This window comes from Sminthopsis crassicaudata, chromosome 4 (genome assembly GCF_048593235.1).
Source record: "Sminthopsis crassicaudata isolate SCR6 chromosome 4, ASM4859323v1, whole genome shotgun sequence".
Taxonomy (NCBI): domain Eukaryota; kingdom Metazoa; phylum Chordata; class Mammalia; order Dasyuromorphia; family Dasyuridae; genus Sminthopsis; species Sminthopsis crassicaudata.
This window is the reverse complement of record NC_133620.1, coordinates 450,662,426-450,681,947: the sequence shown is the minus strand read 5'-3', so window position 1 is coordinate 450,681,947 and position 19,522 is coordinate 450,662,426. Positions and strand designations below refer to the sequence as shown.

General features: G+C 41.6%; 1 protein-coding gene across 8 annotated transcripts in view; it reads left to right on the top strand.

Annotated features, from left to right (window-relative positions):
* The window catches only part of NOS2 (nitric oxide synthase 2), a 99,755-nt gene extending 82,018 nt beyond the window's left edge, over positions 1 to 17,737 (top strand). For all 8 annotated transcript variants that reach the window (XM_074263666.1, XM_074263669.1, XM_074263670.1 and 5 more), the window contains 15 exons: positions 1,412 to 1,494; positions 1,899 to 2,043; positions 2,796 to 2,900; positions 3,980 to 4,029; positions 4,138 to 4,312; positions 5,594 to 5,726; positions 6,516 to 6,594; positions 7,292 to 7,473; positions 9,776 to 9,939; positions 11,447 to 11,654; positions 12,671 to 12,758; positions 13,241 to 13,362; positions 14,315 to 14,463; positions 15,179 to 15,373; positions 15,948 to 17,737. In XM_074263666.1, the coding sequence (XP_074119767.1) occupies positions 1,412 to 1,494; positions 1,899 to 2,043; positions 2,796 to 2,900; positions 3,980 to 4,029; positions 4,138 to 4,312; positions 5,594 to 5,726; positions 6,516 to 6,594; positions 7,292 to 7,473; positions 9,776 to 9,939; positions 11,447 to 11,654; positions 12,671 to 12,758; positions 13,241 to 13,362; positions 14,315 to 14,463; positions 15,179 to 15,373; positions 15,948 to 16,064 (1,995 nt within the window). In that variant the 3' untranslated portion in view covers positions 16,065 to 17,737. The remainder of the gene's footprint in view (positions 1 to 1,411; positions 1,495 to 1,898; positions 2,044 to 2,795; positions 2,901 to 3,979; positions 4,030 to 4,137; positions 4,313 to 5,593; positions 5,727 to 6,515; positions 6,595 to 7,291; positions 7,474 to 9,775; positions 9,940 to 11,446; positions 11,655 to 12,670; positions 12,759 to 13,240; positions 13,363 to 14,314; positions 14,464 to 15,178; positions 15,374 to 15,947) is intronic.
* The last annotated feature ends 1,785 nt before the right edge of the window (positions 17,738 to 19,522 follow it).

The window sequence follows — 19,522 nt, the reverse complement described above, 5'->3', positions numbered from 1 at the left end:
ACATTTCCTGCACTCAAGAAGCTTATGCTCTATTGGGGAAGAAACAATCAGTATACATACCAATTAATCAAATAGCTTGGTTGGTTGATTGGTTGGTTGCCATTCTTCATTCTTGAAGAGGACCATTCATTTTAAAAAATTATTGACTTCCAAATTTTTCCTTCCCTCCCCTCTATTCCCTACCTATTTGAGAAGGCAAAACAATTTAATATCAATTATATATGTGAAGTCATGTAAAACATATTTCTTACTCCCTCTCTTATTTACTTGCACTGTGTTTTCTTTCTCAGTTTTTCTTTTCCTCCCTTCTTGATCTGATTTTTCTTGTGCAGCAAGATAATTATATAAATATGTAAATATGTATATATATATATATATTGGATTTGACATGTATTTTAACATATTTAACATGTTAACATGTGTGGGACTACCTGCCAGCTAGGGGAAGGAGTGAGGGGAAAGAGGGGAAAATTTGGAACACAAGGCTTTGCAAGGGTTAATATTGAAAAAATTATTCATGCATATGTTTTGTAAATAAAAAGCTTTAATAAAAAAGAAGCCATGTTGTCAAAAAATGAAAAATTATGCTTCCATCAGTATTCAGATTCTATCAGTTCTTTCTCTGGAGGTGAATAGCATTTTTCATCATGAGTCCTATAGAATTATCTTGGATCATTGTATTGTTCAGAGTAGCTAAGTCTTTCTCAGTTGATCATCATATAATGTTGCTGTCTCTGTGTATGATGTTCTCCTGTTTATATTCACTTTGCTTTGCATAAGTTGATGGTTTTTTCTATTTTTCCCCAAAAACTTTCCAAGTTTTTCTGAAAGTATCCTGCTCGTCATTTCTTATAGCAAAATGGTTTTCCATCACAACCATATATCACAACTTATTCAGCCATTCCTCAATTGATGGGCATTCCCTCAATTTCTAATTCTTTGCTATCACAAAAAATGTTGCTATAAATATTTTTGTACAGAAGACCTTTTATCTTTTTTTTTTGGATCTCTTTGGGATACAGACCTAGTAGTGACATTGCTGGGTTAAAGTTATACACAGTTCCAAATTGTTGGATCAGGTCACAAAAAATTCCGCCAAGAGTGTATTAGTGTCACAATTTTCCCACATCCTTCCAGGATTTGTCATTTTCATTTTCTGTTATGTTAGCCAATCTGATAGGTATGAGCTGGTATGTCAGAACTATTTTAATTTGCATTTTTCTAGTCAATAATAATTTAAAGCAATCTTTCATGTGACTATTGATAGTTTTGATTTCTTCTTCTGAAAACTGCCTTGAACTAATGTTTCAAACTAAGTCCATTCTTGAGCTTTCTCACCAAGCCTTTTGTCTTTCTGAGTAAATCCAGATTAATGGGCCTTTTCTCTTGTGTCAATATTATTTTTTCCCAGGTGGAGGCCTGGAAAACCCATGTCTGGCATGATGAGAAGAAGAGGCCCAAAAAAAGAGAGATCAAATTAAAGGTCTTGATCAAGTACGTGTGAGAAATTAGTATTTTAAAGTCTGAATGACATTCCTTCCAATCAGTTTCTACCAGCATTTTCTCTCTTATGTTTTCACTTCCCAAGCCTCGGGATGGGAGGAATCAAACAAAATGGTTATTGTTTGACACTATATATTAAATTCAACTTTATTGAATATAGTTTACTTTTAGGGTCACCATCTGATTTATAGTCTTCTCTTCCCCAAAGTGACTAGCAAGGGAATAACGGGAGGGGAGGACAGGGAATAATGGTCAAGCATGGTGGGCAAGCAATTATTTGAGTTACTAACTCCGAAGACCTCAACCCTTGTCTCTCTCCTTCAACCTTTCCTACCTGTAAGCCCTCCCTGTTTTGAGTGTGATATCTCATCTGGGCAATCTGTCCATCTCTACAGAGCAGTGTTCTTTGCCTCTGTCCTGCTGCGCAAGACCATGGCAGCCCGGATCAAAGTCACTGTGCTCTTTGCGACAGAGACAGGCAAATCAGAAACTCTGGCCAGGGATTTGGGAGACTTGTTCAGCTGCGCTTTCAATAGCAAGGTAAATTTTTGGTTCTTCCAGACGTACATGGAGCTTTCCTTTTAACCTGAGTGCCCATTCAGCATGTCTGATTATGTGTACTGAATAAATAGAAAGTGTATAGAGATGGGGAGAGGTGATATTTGGGGAATAATCTGTATTATTCATTATCTATGAGCTCAATCTGAGGTCCACATCAACTACTTTTGTAATGACTCCTTGGTGTGGACTAGACCAAAGCCTTATGGACTGTATATAGGAGTTAAGTCATAGAACTCAGAGTTGAAAGGGACCTCAGAAATCATCTAATCTTCTAGTATAATACCCAAATATGAGTTGTATGATGTAATGAGTTGTATACTGATTCAGAAGAGCCACAAATTATCATTATCTTGTGTTTTTTTTTATTTTATTGTTAAGCCTCTTGGCCAACTGGTCTTGAGTTGTACCTCTGAATCCATCCTCCCCCCAAATCACGAATCTAGTCTACAACATTCCCAAGTGGTCATTAGTCTCTGCTTGAAGATCTCTATTAATGGAGATAAGCTATACAGAGAGAAAACCATCTTTGGACTCTCTGTTGAGAAGTTTTTACCTTACATCCAATTGAAATGTGTCTTCCTTTACTCTTCACCCATCCACAATAGTGTTAATTCAGAACCCCAGATCTCTTACTGGACCCATCCCTTGCTAACCTCTTATGCTTTGTTGAAAATGTTGAAAAGTGTGACTTTAGCCCTTGAAAGCTAAATTTAGGTCACTGTTTCTTTTAGGTTCTCTGTATGGATGAATACAAACTGAGTGACCTAGAAAAAGAGAAGCTACTTCTGGTGGTTACCAGCACTTTTGGAAATGGCGATTCTCCTGGGAATGGTGAGGTAAGTTTCACCAAAATGAAAAATGTAGAATTCCTCCATTCCACTAGGATTATGGGACACAACCAGAAAGCATTAGAATCTTATAATTACCTACAAGGTCAAATGACTTTCCCAGAATCCCATAAGCCGTATGCATCATAGGTAAGACTAGAGACCTAATTTTTCTTAATTTGAAGTCAGTTCTCTATCCTCTGGACCACACCGCACCTGATTTGCTAATGATTCACTTGTTTTAAAGCAGTCCTAGTAGTGGACAATATTCCACTGGTGAGAGTACAGGAAGTGGCTTTCTTTGTGGATGTCTTTTATCTAGGAGGTCCATTATTATGCCCAAGAACAATGGGGGATAATTCTTAGGATATTATATCCTGGCCATAGAGAGGGTTTGAGAGTTGTCTACTACTAATAGTCAGTCAACAAGCATTTATTATGTGTTTACTATCAGTTAGGCATTGTACTAAAAGGAAGGACAAAAAATATTCCTGCCTTCAAGGAGTGCATGTTATAATGGAGAAGATAATAATATGTAAATAACTAGGTAGATATAAGATATATTTAGTCTAGATGGAAGGGAATCAGAGGGGAGAAGTGACTAGCAGCTGGAAGGACTAGGAAGGATCTTTTGCAGAAGGGAGAAGCAAAAATAACCAACAGGTGGAGATGAGGAGTTTAGAGTAATATATCAAGGCTCATCTTCCTGAATTCAAATCTGGTCTCAGACACTTCCTAGCTGTGTAACCATGGGCTAGTCACTTCATCTTGTTTGTCTCAGCTTCCTCATGTGTAAAATGAAGGGGTTGGACAGGTTAGCATCTGAGGTCCCTTCTAGTTCTAGATCATATTTGTAGTTTATACCCAATGGGAGAATGAAGGGCTAAGGAAGACTCCAAGGTTGTAAATCTAGGTACCGAAAAGGATGGTGGCACACTGCACAGAAATGGAGAAATTAGGAAGGGAAGTAGATTTTGGGGTGGTCAAGATGGTAAGCCCAAGTTTGGACATATTGAGTTTAAGATATAGTGGGAAGCACCCGCTTATTTGACTTTGGAGCCTGAGAATTCTCTATTCCCTCTTCCTAGAAACTGAAGAAGTCCCTGTTTCTCCTGAAGGAGCTAAAAAATAAATTCAGGTAGGTCTTTTCCCTGCTCCCCCTGCTGCCACCAAGTCACTTGGGGAATCCCCCCCCCAATTCTCACCTCCTGCTCATCTTTCCCATATGTGTTTCTTCTCTGGGCAGATATGCTGTGTTTGGTCTCGGCTCCAGTATGTATCCCCAGTTTTGTGCCTTTGCCCATGATATCAGTGAGAAGTTTTTGCAACTGGGAGCCTCTCAACTTGCACCAACTGGAGAAGGAGATGAACTCAGTGGACAAGATGAAGCCTACCGTAGCTGGGCACTGAATACCTTCAAGGTAAATTTCCCAGTGGGAGTCTGGAAAAGATGCCCAGGATGGCATGGTACCCAGGCACGTTGCCATCATATATAACCACGAATAGGCTTAAGCAATTGGGGTCTTTTGCTTCCTATCTGGAGGAGAGAAGTCACATATCCCATTGATTTTTTGGAAAGTCCCATCACGAATAAAACTTGAGGAGTTTGGGAACAATTATGCCCATGACAAAATAAAATCTATTTTCATTTTAAGAAGGGATGAGATATCAGAGATTATAATTGACATCCCTTATGAGAATAAGATCTCTCATCATCACCCTCAGCAAGTGGCCATCTCACTTCTACATAAAGGTCTCGATTAATTGAGAATTCACTCTCCTTTGCAGTAATCCATTCAACTTAGAATAGCTTGGAAGTTTTTTCCCTATATTGAGCCATAAATTTGCCCACATTCAAATACAATCTGGTCTTCCTAATTATGTCCTGTACTGCATGTGAGGAGATCACCCATCAAATACACCTTATAGTTTCCAGTTGCATGCTTTTGCTGACTCTATTTCCCTTGCCTGAAATAACTTCCCTTTATCATCCTTTAAGATCTAGCTTAAATCTGTGATATAAATTTATTGAAAGCAGGAATAGTTCTTTTTTAATTTTTGAATCCTGGAGCACATTGTCAGGCACATAGTAGGTACTTAATAAATACCATTGATTGATCTGGAAAACCTTTTCTGCTACCCCAAGGGGCCAAGGTCCTCCTCTCTCTGAATTCCTATTCCAACCCAATTCTATTCGCTTAGTTTTATCCTGTCTCTACATGTAATATCTCTTTTGTCATTCTTTAATTCTTATACTAATATTTAATTTATCGTTTGTGTACAGCATATGCTCTCAAAGCCTAAAATCTCTCTCTCTCTCTTTTTTTTTTTCTTTCTTTTTTTTGATGAGGCAATTGGGGTGAAGTGACTTGCCCAGGGTCACACAGCCAGGAAGTGTTAAGTGTCTGAGGCCGGATTTTAACTCAGGTTCTCCTGACTTTGAGGCTGATGCTCTATCCACTACACCAATTAGCTGCCCCCTTAAAATCTCTCTTACTCCTTCTTGTGACCCTATTCTTTTCCTCTCTGACTTCTCTTTTTTTCTTTCTTCACTTACATAAAATTCTATTTTCCTTCATTGTGCCTAGCACATAGTAGGTACTCAATGAATGTTTGTTGACCCCCTTGTTAGCACCACTGAGCCAGAGAACTGGTCAGTGACCTAGGAAAGGTTGCCAATATTTCTCCCTGTCTTATCCCAGGTGGCCTGTGAGACCTTCAGTATCCAAGGCAGGGAAACAATTCAGATCCCCAAGTTATATACTACCAATGAAACCTGGAACCCTGAAAATTACCGCCTTGTACAGGATCCCCAACCTCTGGACCTCAACAAAGGTATCTGATTTCTCTATATTCAAGAAATGTCCATTCGAGAAAATGTTGGAATTTTAGAGGGTCTATACCATACATTGAGGGCCTCAGGACCCAAAGAGGGTCATCAGCTTGAGGTTACCTGGCAAAACTTGGTTGATAACCGCCAAGTCAATTGTCCATGGGAGCAGGTTAAGTAGTATTTCAGGAACTTCACTGTCCATCCCTAAGACAGACGTTTTCAGAATAAAATTAGGGGAAAGGTGATAGAGTTGGTATGAAAGGAAAGAATCATACCAGGAGTATGCTGGTAAATGTTTAACAACTGGTTCTCTGGGGAAAGAAATATTCATATGACTCACTTTGAAGTCTAATCTATATCATTGGCATTTTCTCCATCACTTTATTAAGACAATCAGCAAACCAATCAACTTACAACATTTATTGATTTCTGAGGCATGAACACACACTGAAAATTTAACAATCAGCTCTTAAATTGGGTCAAACCCAACTTAGCTCCAGCATGCCCCTGGTACCATGTGACAAATGCTAACAAGCTTTTAGCAGTAAGGTGTGAATAAGGGCACTAACCATCATGAAAACAATCTTCAGTCTCTAGATCAGATGGCTTCATTCATCTTCTGCCTTTTTTATGAGCTTCTATTTCCCTTGTCGTCTACTTTCAGGTACCACCAAGATCCCTCCTTTAAGAGTAGCCTTAGAAAATAGACTCAGAAAAAAAATACAATTAACCCTCTGCCCCAAGCAACACTTAAGCAAACCCTGCATTCATTATCCTTCTTTCCACTGTAGCCCTCAGCAGTATGCACGCCAAGAACGTGTTTTCCATGCGGCTCAAATCGAGACAGAATCTGCAGAGTCTCAAATCCAGGTATGGCGCGTAATACTTTCCAATATAGAGCAGAATTTCCAAAGGGAGGCTCAAGATGTTTAACTTTTTAATGAACAAAAGCAAAGAGAAATCAAATTAGTCAATCAATTGGCAGGTGATTATTAAGGGTTCACTATGCAGTGAAACAATTTATTAATGAAACAATCCCCACTCTCAGGAAGCTTATACTTTAATGGGGAAGGTAACAAGAACATATAGAAATAGATACAGAATAAATATAAAGAAAATAGATATGAATAAATGGGATTAATCAATAAGAAATATAGGATAAATATAAGGAGAATAGATATAAATAAGTGAGATTAATCAATAAATTTCAGGAAAACATCTCTATGGAAAACAGAATAATCTGTTCCAAAAATTTGTGAGCCAAGGCTATTCACTTGGGCAAAATGTCCAGCAAATGAACTCTGTCTCTTTCTGGGAATCCTAAAACATACCCAAGCATCCCCTACCCTCTGGGAATAACCCCCTGAACCCCCAAGACCCAGACACTCCTTTAACCACCAGGTATTTGGAAGTAGCTTCTTGCCTTTCCTATTCCAGAGAGGCTAGGTTGATGGGTGGAGGGATGGGCACATTTCCTGGGGAAGCTGGAGCTGGAGGGATCCACCCATCCCCAGGCCACAAAGGAAATCCTACTGATGTCACCATGACTTTCTTGTTTCTCTCTTAGCCGGGCAACTCTCCTCATTAAACTTTCCTGTGAAGGAAACCAGAATCTGAATTATATACCAGGAGAGCATCTTGGAGTTTTTCCTGGAAACCAGCCTAACCTAGTTCAGGGTATTTTAGAACGAGTTAAGGATGGCCCATCACCTCACCAATCCATCCGCTTAGAAACCCGTGATGAAAATGGTAAGCTCTTTCCCAAGGGGGTAAATCTAAAACACCAACCTCTTCCTAACTTCCTTTCCTCGCCCAAGAGGCTGTCACTCAGCTATCTAAACTGGTTCTTCAGCCTGAAGGTTTGTTTCATGGGGAATTTGCCATAGTTGAGTCAGGGAAGGATCCTCCTCAGGCTGGAGTAGATAAGCCACCTAGTAAAATTCTAGCAAAAATGCCTAGAAAGCCAACAAGAAAGACTATTCCTTTTGAAACAGCATGACTGACAGCAGTCCAAGGCTTAGGGAGGTAGCCTATGACCATGGAATTAAACAAAATGGAAATGGGAGGAATCACTCCTTCCCTTGTCTGTGGGCGAATAGGTAGCATGAGATGTTAAATGGACAAGCAACTTAAAATTCATCATTTTATAGGTATGTAGATCTACAATTTGAATCCAGATCCTGACCCCAGATTCAACTCTCTTTCCATGGCGCCATGTTGCTTTTAAAGCAGAGTCAGCGAGTAGAGGCGTGAATTAATCGAATGCAAATATGGAAAGAATTTTTGAGCATGAAGGACTTCTCATGTGCAACCTCTCTCTATAAGGGCAACCCATCTACAGCTAGGAAGTTGCCTATGCTATGTAGAAGTTAAATGACTCATACAATCATTTAGGTAACATTTAGGTAGTCACACAGGTAACAAATATCAGAAGTTCAATGCAAATCCAAGTATTCTTAATTCTAATCCAGCACTCTATCCATTAGATCACTTGCCTCTTTAATTGAATCAACCATATAATTTTCAAAGTAGATTGTGCTCCAATATTTCACAGTTGCAAAGCCCCATATCTCAGTACTCATTCTGGATTCTCACAAGGATTTTGGGAGGGAGAGAGAACAAGAGTTAAGTTCCCTTTCCATTCAACTGGCCAATAATTTTGAATAAAAAGAGGCTATCTGACTTAGTGGATAGAAAGCTGGCTTTAGCCTTAAGAAGTCCTGGGTTTGTATCCAATCTCTGAAGCCTGTTGACCATGTAACCCTGGGCAAGTCTTGTAATCAATTGGGACCAGACAATTTTATAAGACTTTTAAAGACTAAATTGCAGAGCAGTTTCTTGCTCTCTTTTTGAATTTACTATTTCGAACATTTCATTATATTTTTAAAATTTTTATTTTATTTTAATATATATTTATTTGATTTTAAATTTAAACTGCATTGATAAAAGGGAGTTTCTTTATTACAAGCACCCCTACACTAATAAAATTGTAGTTTTGCTTTTTAAAAAATCTAGTACTTGAGATTAGAATTGTTCTCCCGTCATAGCTTCTCATGTTATCGTCATACTTTGCATATGACATAGGCAAAAGAAGGCATGATTCTTCACTCTAACAGATGGGGAAGTCAGTTTGTTTTATTCAAGTTTTGGACTTCCCTACCTCCTGCAAACCTGGTCTATTGTCATACATGTAGGCCCTGTGGCTAGTTCATTTCAAAGCAGGATATAGCATGGTGTAAGAGAAGAGAGAGGAGGGTCTGGTTCAAATCTCACTTCTAATGTCTATCACATGCATACCCATGGGCATCCAGCCAATTTTCCTGGACCTATCATTCTTTATAAAATGAAAGTGTTGAACCACATGCTCTCTGAGGTCCCTCCCAGTTTTATATCAATTGTCCTATGATTTCCCCTCCAAGAAAAAAACCAACTTGAACACACCATTCTGTGACGGGTCGGTCAGTCTTCTCAGACAAAGGACTACCTTTCTCTGTGGCAATATTGTACTTAGGAATATAGGCTTCAAGCTAGTATTGGATGAGGTTCCTAACAGCGGAGATGTGACAGATGTTTAACACATTGGACCTGCTCCATATATAATGGAAAGAGCACCAGGTTTGAAGCTAAGAAAACCTGAGTTCAAATCCAGCTCCAGATATCTCCTAGCTGTGTGACTCTGGGCAAATCACTTCCCCCTGTTTCTTTCAGTTTTCTCATCTGTCAAACAAGCTGGAGAAGGAATTGGCAAACGACTTCCGTATCATTGCCAATAAAACCCCCAAATGGGTCACAGAGATTGACTCAATAAGTTTTCTGAAATAAATCAGACCCCTGTGGGGGGGTCTTAAGCTCTGGCACAAACCAACTTTCCTTCTCTTCCTCTTACTGTGTGACTTCGTTCCCATCTATCAGGATAACCCCATCACAGTAACTAGATATGGGTGAGTTCCCCCTATCACAGCAGCCCCGACCCTCTCTATGGGGTCTCCAGAAGCTCCCTGGTGAGTCACATGTTGGCTGTCTCTGAACACTTCCTTCCTCCCCTGTCCAGGTGACTACTGGATAAGTGATAAGAAGCTTCCCCCCTGCTCGCTCAGCCAAGCCCTAACTTATTTCCTGGATGTCACCACCCCTCCAACCCAGCTGCTGCTCAGAAAGTTGGCACAGCTCACCACCTCAGAGGAAGAGAAGAGACGTCTGGAGGCACTGTGCCAGGTGCTGATGGGATTGGGGATGGGGAAGGGGAAGTAATAAACCCCCAGCTGGTCTTTAACCCCTTAGTTCCATTAAGGCATAGATACTAAACCTTTTTTGGGTTCTGGACCCTTTTGTAGCCTGGGGACCTCTTCTCAGAATAATGGTTTTAAATAATTGAAGGAAATGCTCAATTTCAGTTAGGGATTTGTGAAAATAAAGATGGAACTTTTTTCCAATGCAAGGGCAGATCCCCACACTAGAGCACTCCATAAATGCCTTTGGTAAAAGAAAAAATGCTGTAGAAAATAAGTGCATTTTCTTTATTTTTTTTTTTATTATACCTTTTTATTTACTAGATATATGCATGGGTAATTTTTCGGCACTGACAATTGCAAAACCTTTTGTTCCAACTTTTCCCCTCCTTCCCCCCACCTCCTCCCCTACCTGGCAGGTAGTCCAATACATGTTAAATATGTTAAAGTATATGTTAAATATAATATATATACATATTTCCATAGTTATCTTGCTGCATAAATGTATTTTCTTATCTATAATTTTGGACTCGTCAATTAAGTAGTCAATCTGTGCTCTGTATTAGGAGGAAATAAATATTGTTAAGTTTTTCTGGAGGGAGCAACCAGACAGAGGGCAAATATCTAGCGGTGAACTACCAGGGATGGTCTCCTGATTGGCCCTTTTGCAGGGGGACAGAAGGGAGAAATCATGGTTGGAGACCAAAGGGGACTTATTACTCCAAATTTTGGCCTTTTGAAGTGGACCAAGGAGCCCAGGAGGAGGCCCTGTGCTTGAGGCACTATGGGACCGTCTGCCAGAGCACAAGACTGTGTATAAAAAGGCAGTGTAGAAAGCTGCTTTGCAGGGACACAGTTCCTGCTTACAGTTTAAGAAAGCAGACAAGACAGATACAGGAAGCAAAAGCTCGGTGGATTGTAGTCTTAACTTTTGGTGGAGAGGGGTGGAGAGGAAGGAAGCTAAAACATTCTGCAGGGAATATTGATATTCTTAGGGGGGAGAAAAGGAACAGAAGTTGTTTCATCCCTGGCCTGAATTTATATAACAGTTAATGGTATGGAGATGGGCAGAGGGGGATTTTTGAAGCAGGTTTAAGAAGGAGTTGGTAAAATATAAGCCCATTTCCTTTCAATCTATCTCTTATACGTAGCACAGTGCCTGGCACACAGTAGGCTCATAATAAATACTTTTTTATTCATACTATTGATAGGGTATGAAAAGAGAATAGAGTATTTTAATTCAAATATTGAGGATTTATTAAGCGTCCATTTATGCAGCATTGTGTCCTAGGAGAGGTGGAAATTTTAGGTAAGATATAGATAGGCCTCCTCTATTAGTAGAGTCTGGATATCATTAGCACCCTCTAAATTTTAGCAACCTGAGGCAAAACTCCCTTTGTTGTGGTTTAGTTACAGTTCTAATGACCCCTAACCAAAGGTTGCTCAGTACCTAGGGGAATTCCAGCATCTCTAACATAACTTTTGGATTTTAGGCCTCTGAATACAATAAGTGGAAGTTCACAAACAGTCCCACGTTCCTGGAGGTGCTGGAAGAGTTTCCTTCCATCCAGATCTCAGCGACTTTCCTGCTCACACAGTTGCCCCTGCTGAAGCCCCGCTACTATTCCATAAGCTCCTCTCGGGACCTCACCCCCAAGGAGATTCACCTGACTGTGGCTGTGGTCACTTACCAGACCAGAGGTAAGGATCCCAAGGACTGAGAACAAAGCAACCCTGCTCCTCACTTCTGCAAAATTAGAGGCAAAAATAAGCACTACTTTTAAGGAACCTGGGGGAGTTTACTATATCCAGAGGCAATGGGGACCTAGAACACAAAAAATTAGAATGGAGAATGTCAAAGAGAAAAGGGAGGACCTAGAACCCCAAATGTTTGAATGGATAATACCAAAGAGAAAGTTAGAATGTAGAATGTCAAAGATAGAAAAGACCTAGAACTTTAAATGTTAGAAGAAAGGTTACCAAAGAGAGGAGGGACCTAGAACTCCAAATGTTTAAATGGAGAATACCAGAGAGAAGGAACCTCTCTAACTTTGAAAGTTAGAATGTAGAATGTCAAAGAGAGAAGGGACCTAGAACTTTGAATTTTAGAAGGGAGAATTCCAAAGAGAGAAAGGAACCTTAAATCACAGAATATTAGACTAGAAATGACCTTGGATCTTAGTATGTTAGAACAGAGAATATTAGAGCTGGAAGAACCATCTGGAGATCATCCTGCCGACCTCCCCTCATAGTATTAAATTGGGGCTAGAAATGGGAAATAACTTGCCCAAATGCCCAGTTCTCCAGACTCCCTGCACAGTCAAGAGTTTTTTGCAATATGTCACAAACTCGCCCTCTGGCAAATCAGCAGCATCGTTCTGGGGAGAAAGGATTGCAAATAAGAGAGCCTAAATGAATGAGCAGATGGTTTTTGGAGGATCAGAAATATATGAATTACTTACCACTTAGGGAAAGGGATGGAGGGAAGGGGAGGAAAATTTCAACACAAAGTTTTGCAAGGGTAATATTAAAAAATTATTTATGCATATGTTTTGAAAATAAAAAGCTTTAATAAAATAAAGAAAAATAAAGTAAAAATATAAAAAAGAAATAGTATGAAGCAAGGTTCCCTTCAGTCTATTCTGGATTCTCGGACTTATGGGAAGGATTAAGGGAGTCCCACTGCCTCAATGGCCATTTTCTCTCTTTTCTTCTAGATGGTCAGGGCCCTCTCCATTATGGGGTCTGCAGCACATGGCTCAGCAACCTGAAGCTCCAGGAAACTGTGCCCTGTTTTGTACGAAGGTAAGGCCCCTGACATAGCAGAGGGCCCAGGTGAAGGAAACTGGGATGGTGCTAGCCCTGTAAGGCCTCCAGAGAAATCTGTCCTAGAGGAATGGACACAGTGCTCCTTCTCTCTGTCTGTCTCTCTGTCTCTGTCTCTGTCTGTCTCTATCTCTCTTTCTGTCTCTGTCTCTGTCTCTCTTTCTGTCTCTGTCTTTCTGTCTCTTTTTTTGTCTCTGTCTCTGTCTGTCTCTCTCTTTTTGTCTCTGTCTCTGTGTCTCCCTTTTTGTCTCTCTCTGTCTCTTTCTCTGTCTCTGTCTGTCTCTCTGTCTCTTTCTCTCTCTGTCTCTCTTTTTGTCTCTCTCTCTCTGTTTCTTTTTCTGTCCCTGTCTCCCTCTCTGTCTGTGGAGAACCAGGGAGGGCGGGAAGGATATTAGGACTAGGGCTGGGGCACATGGACCTTGTGAAGCTTGTAATCTCAAGTTAATTCTCCCCCCTTTTAGTGCCAGTGGCTTCCAGCTTCCAGAGAACCCCAGCCACCCCTGCATTCTGGTGGGACCGGGCACCGGTATCGCCCCCTTCAGGAGCTTTTGGCAACAGCGACTGGCGGACAGAGAGAAGAAAGGTAAAGGTCCTGGGGACCCTTCCCCTGGCAGCAGCTCCCATTTGTCTGGGCACTACTGACTACAAAGGGCTTTCCTCACAGCAGTTCTTCAGGGGAAGGAAGGTGGATGATTATCCCCATTTCACAGAGGAGGAAGTTGAGGCTGATTTGCCCCTGCACAGCTTTAAGAGTCAGAACCAGGGCTAGAACCTGCCCCTAAGGCCAGCGTTTGATGACTGTACTACCTTCCTCTCTGGTTCCTTCCATTCTGCCCTCCCCCTCCCGGAGCCCCGGGAGAAGAAGCAGGGTCAGGTTATCACCATTAACCAGAGCAGCAGCAGCAGGGCCTTCCTGTGCGTCTGCTGTGTTCAGGGCATTGGATCAGATCCACATGGAGATAAACACTCCTGAATCTGATCTCTCCCAGGGATTTATATCAACTGTCCATTCAGCTGCCATCTCCTCCTGTCCTTCCTTCAGCTCTTACTCCTGTCCCTGCCATTCCCAGCCCCCACACTTTACCACTTCCTTCCCCACCTCCTGCGTTCCTAAGAGCAATGGCCTTAAAGGCAAAGGAACTGGATTCAAATACTGCTTCTGCTACTTGATAGCTGCGTGACCTTGGGCAAGTCACTGGACCACTCTGTGCCTCAGTTTCTGGACCACTCTGTGCCTCAGTTTCCTTATTTTCAGAGTAAGGAAATAGGATAAGAGGGTCTCTATTTTCCCTTATCTATAACTAGAATGCCTCTAGATCTCCTCCAGCTGAAAGAAAGGGACAGACAGAAAGACAGAGAGAGGAGCTGGACTTCATCATTGTCCCACTCCCCAGACTCTCATCACCCCTTTCTGCCAAACCCTCATTATTTCTCTGTATCCAACCTTCTGGACCACAAGCCCTAGGGGAGTTTTTCTTAGGGCACAGCACCCTCTGCTGCCTATCTTGGCCACTGCAGCCTATTGCCTCCCGCAGGTATCAAGACCCCTAATATGACGTTGGTGTTTGGATGCCGGCACCCCGACATGGACCACCTGTATCGAGAGGAGATGAAGGAGATGACACAGAAAGGAGTGCTCCGAGATGTCTACACAGCCTACTCCCGCCAGCCCGGGCAGCCCAAAGTAAGCTGGGTTTCCTGTGAATGTCCAATGTCAAGGGCTGCCCTTATATTCCAGGACATGATACCCTGGAAGAAATCACAAGGCTGGACCCAAATGGCAGCTTTCTGGCTTAGTTTAGTGCCTTTCCCACTATCTCAGACTACAAACTGAATCCTCTCCACGCTAGATGCTGGAAATAGAAAACATCCCGAAAAATCTGGGTGTGAGTTTAAGCTTTTTGTTATTGTTCAGGGATGACCGACTATTCATGACCCTATTTGGGGTTTTCTTGACAGATTTTTAAAATAGTTTGCCATTTCCTTCTCTAGCTCATTTTACAGAATAGGAAAGTGAGGCAAGCAGGATGAAGTGATTTGCCCAAAGTCACACAGCTAGCAAATGTCTGAGAATAGATTTGAATTTAGAAAGATGAGTCTTCCTGATTCCAAGCCCAGTGGATACACTGTCCCACCTGGCTGCCCCAATCTTATTAAATCTTAAGCTTTAATTGATTAAAACTTACATTTTAATAAGCTTGCACCTGCTCGAACCTTTTGAAATACCCTGCATATAAGACTAGCAAACAGTGTGGAGCTTACCATCAAGTCTAGGTCCTTTTGCAGTACCTGATTGGGGATGTGCAAGTCACACTATGGGGAAACAGACTCCAGCTGAAAGGGTTTGTAGAAGGGAAAAATCAAATCATTCTCTATAAACCACTGCTATTCCTTCCCAGGTCTACGTTCAGGATATCCTGCGGCAGCGACTGGCGGATGAGGTGATCCGGACATTGCATGAGGACAAGGGGCACCTGTATGTCTGCGGAGATGTGAGGATGGCCAGAGACGTGGCCCAAACTCTGAAGGATCTCTTTGCCGCCAGACTGAAGATGAATGAAGAGCAGACTGAGAACTATTTCTTCCAACTCAAGGTAGGAGCTTGCTAAGAATGCTGGGTAAAGGATGCCATCCCCAGCAACTTGGGAAGGGTGGAAAGAGATCTGAGGAGATCTGAGGAAAGACAGTGACTATGTAAAAGTAACTTCATTTGTGACCTACAATGAAGCATTTTTACTTTCTTAGCTATAAAATAGGAAGATAAATTTCTATCCTTCACCCTTTGGACTTTACCCTCATTTCAGAGAGGAAACAAAATGTTTTGAGGGTTTCCTCAAAAGGAAGTGCAATAGAAACATAGGAGAATAATATGGATCATAGATTCAAGACCATCTCATCCAACTCCCTTGCCATCAGAGAGACCCAAAGCCATGTAGTTAGTAAACTGCAGCACCTGGATCTGAAGGCAGGTCCTGTGACTCTCAGATCTCTTGTCTTGCATTTCCTCAGTTCTTGAGCCCATTGCTCTGTAAACTGAAATTTGTTATGTCAAAAGGCTCTCTTAGCATTGAGGATTTATGGTACTTTTGCAGTCCCTACCAACACTGTCCACATTAATGTGACTGATCTGTGGAGCTCATTTTCTCTTGGTCTCTCTTTCTCTTTAAGAGTCAGAAGCGTTACCATGAAGACATCTTTGGGGCTGTCTTTCCCTATGAGGTGAAAACTGACCAAGCAGCATCGAAACCTGAAGAGACCAAGCTCTCTAAGGCAGGACTCAGCTAAAGCTGCCACAGAGGGCTGTAGCCGCTCCTCTGTGGCCACAGAAGGAAGAAGATTTAACCTCCTCTCTTTTCCTTATCTCTGACTTCTGCCCCACTGATCTTTGCCTGCTGCCAGGGGAACAAACTGAGGTGGTCTCATTCTTCATCTCCTTTTCCTGCCCCATCTGCCACCTGTGGTTGCTGCTAACTTGCCAGGGAAAGTGGGCAACAGAGATGAGAAAAGGCTGGGCTGGGCCCTAACGCCACCCCCCCCCCACCCATCAGGTCCACTGCTCACCTTTCTCCCAGCCCCAGATAATTGAGAGGTGGCTGTTCTCATCTCACAAGACCAAATTGTACCTTTGAGCAAAGACTGGGCAGGTGTATTGGGATCTTTGTGGCCACACTGGTCAGGAAGTTAAAAAAGGGAGGCAAATTTCTTCTGTTATCTACATGATTATTCTGTTTACAATGGGTGTATTATACTGTAATCCTCAACCATGTCAAGAGGCATGTACTGTAAGGGACTGAGGGCAGGCTGCTTAGTATGTACAGTTATTTATATTGTTTTTATTTAAAAACCCCCACCCCACGAGGGAGAAATTCTGCTCCCGGGTGACTATTGAGCTTACCCCAGAATGGTCCTTAAAGATGATTAAATGAATTTTGGGTACTCAAGACAAGTCCTGTCTCTGACCTAGGTCACTTAACCTCTCCCTGCTTGGGGCAGTTCTCTCAGACTGAGCAGTGGAACAGGTGCTAGTCTCCATGGGAGGAGGGAGTTTACTCACTGAAAACTCTCCCTAGCAATGAAATCCTAGGCTCGTTCCCTATGTCCCTTGGACATTTATACCAAAGCAAGGGAGTCATTGAGGACTTGGAGGCTGTAAGACTTGAAGTTAAATTCCACTGCTAATACTTCCTAGCTGTGTGACCTTGGGAAAAGTTAGCTGCTTAACTCCCAGCCCCCAGTAATTGTGATCTGGGTGGATATTCAGACTCCTGAGAATAACCTACACCTACGGAGACTGAGTGGACTGGCCGCTGGAGCTGGGTTGAGTCACAACCAACAGCAGGATCACTCATAACAGAGATCTCATTCTCGAGGATGTGCCCCTTGGCATCATGGGACCATATATTTAGAAGGGAAGGGAATGCAACTCCCTCATTTTAGAGAAGGGGATTTTGAGAAATGAGAGCCAAAGCAAAACGAGTTCTGGAACCTAAGTTTTCTGACTTCGGGGCTGGTGTCTTATCTACAATGCCAGAGTCGCTGCTATATATGGAAACAGAAGAGAGACAGAAGATGAAGCATCTGAGACATGAGGAGGAAGAGGGGAAAGGGTGAGCGAGAGAAAGCAAAGGGTTGTATTTGGGGTGTGGTTGGGAAATGGGCTTTATCTCTCAATTGACAGTGTCTTCTATTATTTTTACAAGTGGGATTTCTTTTCTGTTGTGATACCAACTCTAAAAAGGAGGCTAGAATGAAATGGACTGGGCTCCCAGTTGTGTACTTTCTTTAGGTGTTGACTTGGATTCCATTGGATTCTAGCTTTATCAATAAATGACTTTGCACTTAGAAAAAGAGCCAGAGGTCTGTGTGGTGGTTTCTTGCAAGTTTCTTCTTATAATAACTGACTTACTTTTATGTTAATGTGTATTTAAAATGAATAAAAGTTAACAAAAGTCTGAAAAGTACTGCATCTATACTAGTCTTCCTATGAAGTAGACACTGTCCATCCATGTAACCACTGACAAGCATTATTAAGTATCTATTAAGTACCTGTTACATACTGGGCACTATGCTAGACTTTGGAGAAACAAAGAAAAATAAAGCAGTCTCTGTCCCCATAGAACTTCTACTCCACTCGAATGAGAGTGACCTTCAGTCAGTCAACAAACATTTATTAAATACCGACTACTTACCAGGTTCTTTACTGGGAATTTAGGGGAAATTGGAGAGAAAATAAAGATTTATATTCCTGACTCTATTTCCCCTAAAAAAAAGGGTGCATTTTATAATAACTTCTTGCTGAGCTTCTGGTGGAAAAGATGCCTGGGCAAGAACCTCTGATCCTTTTAGGGTGGATGGACATCAACCTAGGAGAGTGAAGGGTGATGGGGAAAACAGGCAGATTTAGGCTGGGACAGGTGAGTGGAAGAATTTTTTTTTTAGGTTTGGATGTGAATCAAATGTCTCCAGCCACCTTAAGATAGTTCATAGGTGACAGTTTTACATAGATTTCAGTTAGGTAGGAGGGAAATTGAGTATAGGATATCTCTCCATTGGACAGAACTTGTTACAGGGGAGGGGTAAGATTAGGGACATATAATAGTAAAGACAAGGAAGAAAGAACAGAAGGGCAGTACAACAGGAATTGTCTACAGATGAGATAATAAAAATAATAGCTGGGGCAGCTAATTGGTGTAATGAATAGAGTACCATCTCTGAAGTCAGGAAGACCTGAGTTCAAATCTGTCCTCAGACACTTGACCCTTCCTGACTGTGTGATCCTGGGCAAGTCATTTAACCCCAATTGGGAAGGAAGGAAGGAGGGAAGGAAGGAAGGAAGGAAGGAAGGAAGGAAGGAAGGAAGGAAGGAAGGAAGGAAGAAAGAAAGAAAGAAAGAAAGAAAGAAAGAAAGAAAGAAAGAAAGAAAGAAAGAAAGAAAGAAAGAAAGAAAGAAAGAAAGAAAGAAAGAAAGAAAGAAAGAAAGAAAGAAAGAGAAAGAAAAAGAAAGAAAGAAAGAAAGAAAGAAAGAAAGAAAGAAAGAAAGAGAAAAAGAAAGAAAGAAAGAAAAAGAAAGAGAAAAAGAAAGAAAAGAAAGAGAAATGGGAAAAGGAGGGGGAAGAGATACATTGGGAAATAGGTGATGAAAAACAAAACTATGTTAATAAAAAATATTTTTTTAAAAAATCCCTCTGTTTAAAGGCCAGAAATTTCATTCTAGAAAAGCCTCAGTTGAACTTCTTTCCTGTAAGGGCCCTTTAAATGGGCGGCACCACAGCGCAGCGGGAGATTGAGTGGCCCAGAAGTATTCTCTGTGGATATAGAATTGCCCTGTGGGTGGGATCTTGGCCATACTGAGATAGCTTCATAATGGGTGAGGACTCTCTTGCTGGTTGGCTGTGTGTGTGACCTCACAGGCCCTTTATAAGCCCACTGCAGACAGCAGTCGCTCTCTTTAACCTGGGTGGCCAAGCCGAGATGGATAGCTGAAAGAGGTAAGGATTTTGGTAGAGAACATGTGGGTCTTCTGACCAGGTGTTCACTAGGGAACCAACAAGTCAGGGCATCAAGTCAGGACATTATGTGAGTAGGTATAATAAAGGCTTTTAAGATTACACGTGGCTGTTCTTGAGCGCGCTACCGGTTATTAAACTATAGATTCAAGAGATTGTGGCCAGAGACCTTTGAAGGCCTCAGAGGAGGCGAGCCAGGTAGAGTTCATACTGCAAAGGTCCGTGGTCAAAGGTACT